General features: G+C 55.4%; 2 protein-coding genes and 1 non-coding gene across 4 annotated transcripts in view; 1 reads left to right on the top strand and 2 right to left on the bottom strand.

The window, feature by feature from the left end:
* DNASE1L1 (deoxyribonuclease 1 like 1) overlaps nucleotides 1-7,244 on the top strand; it is a 7,433-nt gene extending 189 nt beyond the window's left edge. Inside the window, exons 2-10 of the mRNA XM_029240256.1 lie at nucleotides 549-714; nucleotides 900-1,399; nucleotides 3,067-3,120; nucleotides 3,481-3,569; nucleotides 3,651-3,737; nucleotides 4,819-4,919; nucleotides 5,055-5,167; nucleotides 5,248-5,496; nucleotides 5,579-7,244. Coding sequence (XP_029096089.1) covers nucleotides 549-714; nucleotides 900-1,399; nucleotides 3,067-3,120; nucleotides 3,481-3,569; nucleotides 3,651-3,737; nucleotides 4,819-4,919; nucleotides 5,055-5,167; nucleotides 5,248-5,496; nucleotides 5,579-5,716 — 1,497 coding nt within the window. The 3' untranslated portion in view covers nucleotides 5,717-7,244. The remainder of the gene's footprint in view (nucleotides 1-548; nucleotides 715-899; nucleotides 1,400-3,066; nucleotides 3,121-3,480; nucleotides 3,570-3,650; nucleotides 3,738-4,818; nucleotides 4,920-5,054; nucleotides 5,168-5,247; nucleotides 5,497-5,578) is intronic.
* Nucleotides 7,245-7,367: 123 nt separating this feature from the next.
* RPL10 (ribosomal protein L10) lies at nucleotides 7,368-10,049 on the bottom strand. 2 transcript variants are annotated; one of them, XM_029240932.1, is made up of 6 exons: nucleotides 9,875-10,047; nucleotides 8,974-9,032; nucleotides 8,745-8,852; nucleotides 8,385-8,523; nucleotides 7,668-7,830; nucleotides 7,368-7,583 (listed from the first exon to the last, which is right to left on the bottom strand). In XM_029240932.1, the coding sequence occupies exons 1-6, from the start codon at nucleotides 9,895-9,897 to the stop codon at nucleotides 7,431-7,433; spliced, it is 645 nt and encodes a 214-aa protein (XP_029096765.1). In that variant the 5' UTR covers nucleotides 9,898-10,047; the 3' UTR covers nucleotides 7,368-7,430. The 2 variants fall into 2 exon arrangements, with proteins under 2 accessions (XP_029096765.1, XP_029096766.1); XM_029240933.1 differs by lacking the exon at nucleotides 7,368-7,583 and having other exon boundaries at nucleotides 7,711-7,819; nucleotides 9,875-10,049.
* On the bottom strand, nucleotides 7,875-8,009 carry LOC114906651. The gene has a single exon (XR_003796469.1). It is a non-coding gene; the product is annotated as a small nucleolar RNA SNORA70 (small nucleolar RNA).
* Nucleotides 10,050-10,621: the final 572 nt, after the last annotated feature.

Raw genomic sequence — 10,621 nt, 5'->3', positions numbered from 1 at the left:
TAGCCGCTCCGCGGCACGTGGGATCTTCCCAGACCGGGGCACGAACCTGTGTCCCCTGCATTGGCAGGCGATTCTTAACCACTGTGCCACCAGGGAAGCCCTACAACTTTATATAATCACAGTGTTACAGAATTGTACTATACGTATGTATGTATGTAATATAATGTAACATGTGATGCAATATGTAATATATAGCAGCATATAACATACAATAGGAAATACTATATATATTACAGTATTTTATAGCGTTTAGTACACCCACAGTGTTGTCAACCACCACCTCTAACTAGGTCCAAACATGTTCATCACCCCAAAAAGAAAGCCCTGTAGGCGTTAAGCAGTCTATTTTTTATTTTTAAAGCAAAGTATAATTTTATTGATTAAAAAATATTTTTCCCGGGAATTCCCTGGCGGTCCAGTGGTTAGGACTCGGCGCTCTCACTGCCGAGGGCCTGGGTTCAATCCCTGCTCCGGAACTAAGATCCAGCAAGACGCGGAAAAAAAAAAAATTCCCAGTCTTCGGCTCATCACCACCCCCAATCCATTAGCACGGAGGTCCTGCCAACGGGGACATTGCCCCGAAGACCGCACTACAACCATTCAGTAAGGACCCATCGCCCGCCCGCAGACACCGCCTGAGTCCCCCACTTGTCCCATCAGCGACAGTGCAGGACCCCCATGGGGCACTGAGCTGCCAGCGCTCTAATCTCTCAGGTACAGTTTTTTAGTCCGCCCTCGGCTTCCACCACCATGGCCAGTTCCTGCGCCGACTGTCGCTCGCTTTGGGTATTCAGAGCGCTCAGGAGTGCGCAGCCACACCGGGCCCGGCCCGAGGACTTGGAGATAAGGCCCTTGTCCTCGGGGGTGCCCAGGCTCGCCGCGGTGCTTCCCTTTTTCAGGCACGCCTCCAGCTCTGGAGTCTTCCCCACCGTATCCTTCCTGCAGGCGGCCGGGGCCGGGGGCTGAGCGCCGGGCCTGGGAGAGCGTAGAACAGAGTCTGCGCTCGGGCGCCCGCAGCTCCTCGCTGCGCGCCCTGGGCACAGGAAAAACTCTGACTCACAGCACGGTCATCTGCTCAAACCCTCCCCAGCCTTTGCCTCCGCTAGCGCCCTGTCCCACCCGGGCGGGGAAGGCGGGGTCTGGTGGGAAAGTGGGCGGCCAGGTCCAAGCCAGGCCAGCTGCCCAACCTCCTGGCGGCCTCCGGGGTGGAGCCAGGGCCGGGCCCGCCCACCGGGAAGGGTGGGGCTGCCGAGCCAGCCCTGACGGGTGGGGAGAGTTGAGAGTCTGTTCCTCTGTTTTCGTCTGCGGTCCCTGCCCAGGCAGACGCTGTGATTCCGTGGGGAGTCGCGATCCGCTCACAGCACAGGAAGGTGGTGTGGAGACGACCCGTTCTGCACAGGTATGGGAGCCCTCTGGCCAGAGGGAAGGAGGAAGTTGCCCCCAGCCTGTGAGGGAAGGCGAGAGGGGAAGGGAATCCCAGGGCTGGGGCAAAGGGCTGGTGTTGGGAGCCCGGACCGACTTTGGGCTGAGGCCAGGAACTCTCTAGTTCTTTTCCTCCGCCCACCTGGGAGCCCCTGGCCCCAGAGCCTCCAAGCCTGCCCTTGCCAGCCCAGGGCTGCCTAAAGGCCTACATACATCCCAGAATAGATACCAGGGCAGGGGACCCAAACTAGCATGAATGACAGAGCAGGTGGCTAGGGAGAAACAGGCATGGAGCCCTGGCAGGCACTGAGGCAGGTGACAAAGCAACAGAGAAAAGCAGGCAGACAGAAGTAGAGGGACTTACGTCGCTGTATGAGGGCAACACCAACAGGGAGTTGAGCAAGGGCCTGAGCCCAAAAGACAGGGCAAAGAGAAAGACACTCAGGAAGAGGGGTGCTCCAGCTGGTAAGATGAACAAGTAGGGCTCACCAGTAGTGGGGGGGATGGGGAGAGGGGCTCCATCACACACTGCAGTGTGGTGAGTTGGTGTATCCGAGATCATTCTAAATGCATACGCCCTTGAATCCAGCAATTATACTGCTGGGAGTTTGTCTTAAGCATAATGTCTGCCAAGTGAGGAGACAGAGATGCACGAAGATGGTCCTTCTAGTTGCTAATGGCGGTGAAAAGTTGGAATCAACTCTAAGGTTGAACCCTTGTGAACTGCTCGTGGGAATGTAAGATGGGGCAGCCACTGTGGAAAATAGTATGGCGGTTCCTCAAAAAAGTTAAATATAGGATTACCATATGTTCCAGCAATTTCACTTCTAGGTATCTAACCAAAAGGATTGAAAGCAGGAACTTGAAGAGATATTTGTACACTCATGTTCACAGTAGCAGTATTGACAGTAGCCAAAAAGTGGAAGCAACCCAGTGTCCATGGATAGGTGAATAGATGAACAAAACGTGGTCCATCCGTACAGTGGAATGTTATTTAGAATTTAAAAGGAAGGACATTCTGACATGGATGAAATGAGCACATTATGATCAGTGAAATCAAACGGTCACAAACAGACAGATACTGTAGGACTCCACTTGTATGAGCTGCTCAGAGCCAGTCAGATTCCTAGGGACAGAAAGTAGGATGGGGGGGCACGGGCTGGGGGAGGGGATGTGGGGGTTAGTGTCAAATGGGGACAGAGTTTCAGTTTGGGAAGATGGAAGAGTTCCGGGGATGGATGGTGGGGATGGTTGCACAGCAATGTGAAGGTGCTTCATGCCACTGAACTTAAAAATGGTTAAGATGGTGAACGTGATGCTATGTGTATTTGACCGCAATTAAAAAGAACGAGATTGAACCGTACATGCTGATGTCGGAAGGTGTCCACAAGAAAGGCAGGAAATGTGTGATGCTGGCAGCTCTGGGAGGCTGGTGCTGGGCAGCAGCAGGATGGCATCACTTTCTCTGTCGCATATTACCATGTCCTTCTGGAACTAGAATTGAGCCCAACTGGGACCTGAACCCGGAGCAACCTGGATTCCTCTGGAGGGTTCCAGAAGCCCATACACGGCCATGCACTGCTTCTGCTCCTCCTCCTGGCTGGTGGGGCTGACACCTTTCACATCTGTGCTTTTAACACCCAGCGGCTGACGCTCAGCAAGGTGGCCAGGGAGCCTGTGCTGGACACCTTAGTTCAGGTAGGTTCATCACTGCAGAGAAGCTGTGCCCCTAAGGACCATGGCCCAAAGCCCCCTAGCCCTACCTGACCAGGGGCATGTGCCAGAGAAGAGGGGACATCAGGAGACATGGTGTGGAGACATGGAGCACCTTCCTTCCCTGTCGCTGGCCTCAGTCTCCTCCTCCATAAAGTGAGTGTGGTGTTGGTGGAGATGGCGTTCAGTCTTCTCCCGGGTCCCTTCTAGCCTCGCTGCTCTGTTTGGCCTGCAGCCAGCGTGTCATGCCACTCTTGGCCGCGCTGGTGCCGGGCCCCCAGGGATACCACCCCTCTCCCAGGGTGGCTGGCACTGAGTGGGGCTGGCCTTCCTGGTGTCCTGCAGATCCTGGCTCGGTGTGACATCACAGTGCTGCAGGAGGTGGTGGACTCTACTGGCAGTGCCATCCTACTCCTGCTTCGAGAACTCAATCGGTGAGGAGGGCTCTGTGGGTCTAAACTGGGGGCCCCACGGAGCCTCAGGACCGCTGACCCGAGGTTCCCCTTTCCTGGCAGATTTGATGACTCTGGGCCCTACAGCTTCCTGAGCAGCCACCTGCTGGGGCGTGGCACGTACAAGGAGAGATATGTGTATATCTACCGGTGAGTGCAGATGGTGACCGGGACGGCCTGGACACTTGGCCCGGCATGCGGTGGCGCAGTAGCCCCAAGGGTGGCCCTCACCTCCGCATCACACTTTTTCTCCTCAGTGGTTTTACCCTGGGGTCTTCTTGTCCTCTACCCCAGACAGCTTTAGTGCCCATGTGTCCCTCCAGCAGGTGGCCTTCCTTCTGCAAGTACAGAAGTGGGGCCCCCCGCCTCTCTCCTGTGGAAGCCACAGGGGCTCGGGGTGAGGCTGGCTCCCTCTTTGGGAGTGACTGGTTGCAGCTTCTGGGAAGAGGCTCACCAGGGGCCTGTCATGGGTCCTGGGCAGACCCAGTTTCCAGAAACAGCCCTAAGTCCCTGGGAGGATAGCCTGAGGCGGGGGTCAGGATTGAGAGGGCAAGGGTGGCAGTCAGGGAAGGAGACCTGTTCCTATATATAGATGAAATTACATAATGTCTAGAATTCACTCCAAAATGACGGGGGAACAGAGACACGCCCATACAGCAGCACCGCTCCTAACAATCTCAAAGTGGAAGTGATCCGAGTGTCCGTCAGCTCGTGAACAAATAAACAAAAGGCGGCCTCTCCCCGTAGCAGAATATCATTCAGCCTAAGAAGGAAGGAAGTCTGAGCCGGGCTGCAGCCTGGATGGACCTGAAACATGTGCTAAGGGAAAGAACCAGACACAGAAGACTATGTATTATTGGATTCCATTCACATGAAATGTCCAGCAGAGGCGATGTACAGAGACAGAAGACAGATCAGGGGCTGCCAGGGGCTGGCGGGGAGGGGAATGGGAACTGCTCATGGGCGAGGTTTCTTTGGGGTGATAAGAATGTTCTAAAATTGATTGTGGGGATGGTCGCACAACCTTGTGAATGTACTGAATGCCACTGTATCGTGCATTTTACGCAGGTGAGTTTTACGATGTGCAAATTATATCTCAATCTAGAAGAAGTTCTAGAAAGAAAGGCTAGGCAGGCTGTGCTTACATGAAATGGAGCTGCTGGTGGAGGGCTTCTCCCTGAGTGCCAGGTCTGATGTGGGCACTTGCAAACTGAAACCAGTGGTCCACCAGGTCACACAAGGCGCAGGTCCTGGATTCCTACGTGTACGACGATCAGAATGACCTCTTTGCCCGGGAGCCCTTTGTGTGCCGGTTCTCTTTGCCCAGCAAGGGTAGGTAGGGATGAAGGGTGGCCCCCTATGAGGGAGCAGGAATGGGGGTCTGGTGGGTTCTACGGGGCCTTGGGGGGGACTGGTCAGAGGGGGTCCAGGAGTGGCTGGGAGCCCTCTGTCCCCGGGGCCTTCCAGTCCTTCCCAGCCTGGTGCTGGTCCCACTGCACACCACGCCGAAGGCCGTAGAGACGGAGCTCAACGCCCTGTACCACGTGTTTCTGGACGCCTCCCAGCGCTGGCAGAGCGAGGTAGGGCTGGGCCAGTTGTATGGGAGGGAGGGGGACAGGATGGCCAGGTGGCCAGGCCCGACTGCTGCTTCCCTCTCCAGGACGTGATCCTGCTTGGGGACTTCAACGCTGACTGTGCTTCACTGACCAAAAAGCGCCTGGATGACCTAGTCCTTCGGACTCAGGCTGGCTTCCACTGGGCCATCCCTGATGGCGTGGACACCACGGTGCGGGCCAGCACCCACTGCACCTACGACCGCATAGTGCTACACGGGCAGCATCTCCAGAACATGCTGCGCGGCGCAGCCGCCTTCGACTTCCCCCGGAGCTTTGGGCTCACCGAGGAGGAGGTAAAGGGGTGAGGCAGGAACGGGCTCATGGGGAAGCCCCTAGGCCCCGAGACTGATGCTTTGTCCCGCTGCCCACCCCCAGGCCCTCAACATCAGCGATCACTACCCCGTGGAGGTGGAGCTGAGCTGTGCGGTGCACGGGGCCCAGACCCTCAGCCTGGCCGCTCTGTTACTGTCGCTGCTGCTGCTCCTGTCCCCCCAGCTGGGCCTGGTGGCCTGAAGCCACCGCATGCCAGCTGCCCACAGTTGCGAGGACTATGCCGTTTTCTGGACTCAACCCCCCCTTCTATCCTGCCCTGCCACTCCTCTATGTGCCTTTGCTTTGGCTTGTGTTCTTTGGTTGGGCCTGTGCTTGGCATGAGAATGTGGAAGAGGAAGGCAGGAGCCCTGAGGCTGGAGCCACGCCACTCTAAGCCCAGGTAGTGTCAGGAATGAGGACAAAAGGCAGGCTCCAGGGCTGGGGTGGGGGAACGAAAATCCCCCATGCTGCAATGAAGATCCCACGTGTCACAACTAAGACCCCGATGCAGCCAACTAAATAAATATTTATTGTATGACAAGACCATACACGCTGAGAACAGAAAGCTAGATTGCAGGGATATTACATGTGTGTAGCAGACATGGCAAAGGGTCATCTTTATCATACGTGGGACTCACATGAAGCAAGACCCGACTAGATACAGGGATGGAGCTTAAGAGTTCACACACACGCACACGGTAAGTAGTCAACAGGAAATGTTTAAGTTCATCGTAACCCAGCTAGCTGCCCTGACACCTCTGAGGCTGGTTAAAAGCATCTACATAAACCACTTATACTATCTACAAAAAAGTTACCGTGTATGTGATCCCCCAGGGGAAAGGGATACAGGATACTACAGCGGAAGTAACAATGACCCCACTTAGTGTTATCACAGAGCCCCTCCTTCCCCAGCTCCATTTCCCAGAAAACAGAGCTCATTAAAGACGGCTAGCAGGACATCAGAGCCGTTTAAGTGCAAGTTATGTTTTTATGATATAGAAGCATCAACTTTAGGTTAAAAGGTAGTTTTAAACTTTAGAGATGGCAGTTGCTAAGGATTACAAAATGCCAGAGGCCTCTCAGGGGCCGACTGCTGCACGCAGTCACAACCAGACTGCAGCAAGCCTCTCCGGCTACTATGCTGGGCTCTGGAACCAAATCCCTTTAGGGTCCTCTTCTCCTGGGCTCACAGCCCCAGGCCACCCCACCTAGCAGAGCTCTGGGACTCAGCTGCTCTTACAGCAGGGTGGCCCTGGCAGTTGGTGTCAGATAGCACACCAGGATCCCCTGGGCCAGAGGGCACTGCACGCTATTTGCCCAAAGGTCTCTTGTCGCCAAGCCCTACCTCAGCCATAGGAGCTTGATATCAGGAGTAAAGGGCCCTGGGAGTGAGGCCCTATAAGGGGTAGTGGGTTAGGCTTAGGATGGGGTGGGGTGACGAGATTTCTCAACTCTGTAGATGGGGAAATGTGGTTAGGCCCAGGACAAATGTTTACTCCAGGGGTAACTGGTGAAAATACAGCCAGAACCATGTCTGGTCTGCTTCCTTCCTCCCCATGTCCAACAATGTTCCTGTCCTGGTCTGGGACCCTTGGGGAAGAGCTTCCACAGCTGCCTGAGACCCCTTTCCATCACCCAGGGTGGGTGCTTTACTAAGGAAGTGCTCCATGCACATGCAGGGGGACTTGTGAACCCACTGCCTGGGATCTAAGGCAGGTCTAAGTGCTGGTCCCGGTGCTGGCCCTGCTAAGTGCCAACTGGCCAGCTTAGTGGTCAGCCTTTTTCTGAAGAGAAGGGACAGCAACCCTAGGACTCCCAAAGGCTCCCCACCCCCCATGAATCCAGATGCAAAGACAGGAGAAGAAAGTAGAGTTTATTAGTGGCCATAGGTGGGGAGGGGGCAGCGCCAAGGCTCTCACGAGTGCAGGGCCCGCCATTTGTCCAGCGGGCCACGATTAGGGATGTACTTGACCCCACAGCCATCCGGAATGAGCCGCTTTTCTGCCACCATGTTTTCAAACTCATCTGCATTAAACTTAGTAAATCCCCACTTCTTGGAGATGTGGATCTAGAGAGAGACAGAAACAGCCGAGTCAGGAGGCCTGGGGACAGGAGCAGGGAAAGGTGAGACCAAGGCTGTAGCACTACGTACCTTCTGGCGGCCAGGGAACTTGAACTTGGCCCTGCGGAGGGCCTCAATCACATGCTCCTTGTTCTGCAGCTTGGTGCGGATGGACATTATGACCTGGCCAATGTGGACCCTGGCCACTGTGCCCTGGGGCTTTCCAAAGGCACCACGCATACCTGTCTGGAGCCTAGATTGGAAACAGCACGCCAGTCATTAATGTCCACCAGAAAGGGCTGTCTCCAGGGTCCCTTAGGGCAGCCTGTACAGGCAACAGGCCGCACACACTACCGAGGAGGCTGCTGTTTGCAGCCACTGCACACCGGGCCCCCATGGGGAAAAGAGCACAGTCGGCTTAACTGGCTGCAAAGAACACAGAGAACCCTAAAACAGACTAGCTAGAATCCCTGCAAGGTGCTACTGGGCTCATCTGAAAGCCATCCAACCTGTGACCACGCCAGCAACCTGCCTGCCTGCAGCTCATGTCATTAGGCTCAAAGAGGAGCTCCTCCGGCAGAAGCACCTCCCTCTACCTGTTTCCCAGAGCCATGACGCCTTTTGTGTTTGTCTCTGGGACTGTCCACTGAAGTCCACTTGCTAGCCCTTTGGCCTGGCTTTGCTATGGGTGGTTGACTCTTTGTGAGGCCACCTCTTTGCCCTGACTGATGAAAAAAATAATCAAGCCCAGGCTTTAAGATATGGGAGAACATCTGAAAAGGCCAGGAGTCTCAGGACCCAGCTCACCTATCAGCTCCAGCACAGGACAACATCTTGTTGATGCGGATGACGTGGAAGGGGTGGAGCCGCACTCGGATGTGAAAACCATCTTTGCCGCAGCTTTTCACCATGTACTTGTTGGCACAAATACGGGCAGCCTCCAGGGCTGTTGGGGCGGGGGAGGCAGCAGAGTGAGACAAAATGGCACAGAAGCACTTACCATGGCTCTCTGGGAACACCTGTATTGGCTGGGGGAGTTTAGTAAAGAGGCTCACGATTGGCTGCTCGTGATTAATGACCTGATAATTCCAGTGCAGTGAGCTCTAGGTCTGGCCGGGGGCCCACATACAAGGGACCAGGAATGGTGAACAAGGAAACCTGCCTCACCTTCAGAGGAGAGCTGCTCATATTCATCCGACACCATGTGGCCACAGAGTGGGAACTCATCCACTTTTGCCTTCTTCCGCCCCAGGTCAAAGATGCGGATCTTAGCATCTAGAAAAAAAATCTGGTTAGTGTGTGTGTGTGTGTGTGTGTGTGTGTGTGTGTGTGTGTGTGTGCCATAGCCACTGGGTCAGTGCAGCCAAACCAGTTTGGGGGCTTTCCCACCACTTACCAGGGACACCTCGGCAGAAGCGAGACTTTGGGTATGGCTTGTTCTTGCAATACCGGTAACTGCGGGGAAGGGGAGGAACCCAAGTTAGCAGGGATTCACAAGTGAACTCCACAACAGGCACTGAGTTCTTCCTCAATCTACGACCAAAGGGGCGTTGGGAGAGGGGGAATGACACATGTCATCTCTAAGCTTGGTCTTCATTCCTAGAAATTTGGTGCTAAAGCAAGATGTGGCCAGAAGTTAGGACACCAATGCTAGGAGATTATAAAAGTAAAAACAAACAAACAAACAAACAAAAAAACCACCGTCTATGCCCTGTTGTGTTTTCAACTTCCTATAAGGCTAACATCCTGAAACGGACTTTCTCAACTTAAATACTGCGAAGAGTAACACACTTCATAAAGTCCTTTGGGCACGTGGCATTAAGTCGGCCTCCAAGCCTCGTGATGGGCGCCCCCTGAAGGGCACACGAGGCGGCTGAACACGCTTTTCTGGGACTGCCCTTGGCGACCAAGGAGCCCACACGGCACGTCGCCTGGAAATAAGACGGGGATGGCACACAAAGGCCCTGAGGGCACCGAACCTAAAAAGCAAGCGACTTTTCAGCTCTGAAGGCGGGATGCAAGGCGGACGTCGCTTGTAGCCCTAAAATGGGGCTAACGTATGCAGACCTGGGTCAACCGGCCACTCCAACGAAAAGAGGGAAGCGGTAAACACCAGCATGAATTTATACAACCAAATGGTACAAACGAAGACCTAAAGCGACCTGCAAGTTCTTGAAGAATACGCGGGGTCCGTTCCCAGGACAGGAAAGCTGCACTAGGGAGACCCCACCCACGGTTGCTTTTAGCAGCCAAAGGCGATTCTCCCCCCCTTTCCCAGCAGCGAAACAGGCACTCACCAGCGGGCGGGGCGGCGGCCCATGGCGACACCAAGATCTTCAGTGGCTGCAACAAAACATACAAGATCGGAAGAGCAGTCGAAGACAGGCCTTGAACTAGAGAAGAGAAATGGCAAGGGCACCGCACGAGCCACAACGGCCGACTACTCACCGCGCCGAAGGGAAAGAGACGCTCTTACGCCTGCGCAGGCCTTATATAGGCCGTCTCTCTTCACGCGTAGGAACCATAGAGTCCGGGTGAGGGCGGATAGACACTCTGTCACACTTCCGGACCGTAGTCGCAGCGGTGCTCTGCGCCTGCGTGCGGGAGTGGCTGGGCACAAGCGCAGAGCGGGGAGGCGGCTAGGTCCCGTACCGCAGGCGGCCAGCTGGCGAATGGGGCTTCGCCACATCGGCGAGAGAAGCCGGCTTCCGGGTGGCCATTGTAGGCGTAGAACTCTTGCCCGAGGCTTTGCCGTAACTATAAAAGACGTATGTTCCTAGAGTTGAAAGAAGGAAAATGCCGAATGGGGCTTACGGCGGCCGCGCGCGTGGTCCCGGGCATGGCGGAGCCCGGGACAAGCCCTCTGTACCTTCCCCGTGCGATCCAGAGCCCAGCAGGGAGGCGCCCTGCTGAAGGCTCTGCCCACGTTCATTTGTCGACCGGGAGGCCGGAGCGAGAGGCCCGCCCTCGCCCCGCCTCCGCAGCCCCCCCGGCCGTAACCGAAGAGTCCTGAGCCCTCTTGTTTGCGAGCTGTACGCCAAGTC

The sequence above is a fragment of the Monodon monoceros genome, unplaced genomic scaffold (genome assembly GCF_005190385.1).
Source record: "Monodon monoceros isolate NGI ecotype Baffin Bay Population unplaced genomic scaffold, NGI_Narwhal_1 Super_Scaffold_22, whole genome shotgun sequence".
Lineage (NCBI taxonomy): Eukaryota > Metazoa > Chordata > Mammalia > Artiodactyla > Monodontidae > Monodon > Monodon monoceros.
Note: the sequence above shows the minus strand (reverse complement) of the source record. Positions and strands in the feature narration are given on the sequence as shown.

Excerpts from the sequence above, each read along its gene's own strand:
- RPL10 (XM_029240932.1), bottom strand. The coding sequence starts at position 9,897 with ATGGGCCGCCGCCCCGCCCGCTG. Across the intron at positions 8,853-8,973 it reads CTTCTGCCGAGGTGTCCCTG|ATGCTAAGATCCGCATCTTT; the intron begins GTAAGTGGTGGG and ends TTTTTTTTCTAG. Across the intron at positions 7,584-7,667 it reads AGTTCCCTGGCCGCCAGAAG|ATCCACATCTCCAAGAAGTG; the intron begins GTACGTAGTGCT and ends GTCTCTCTCTAG.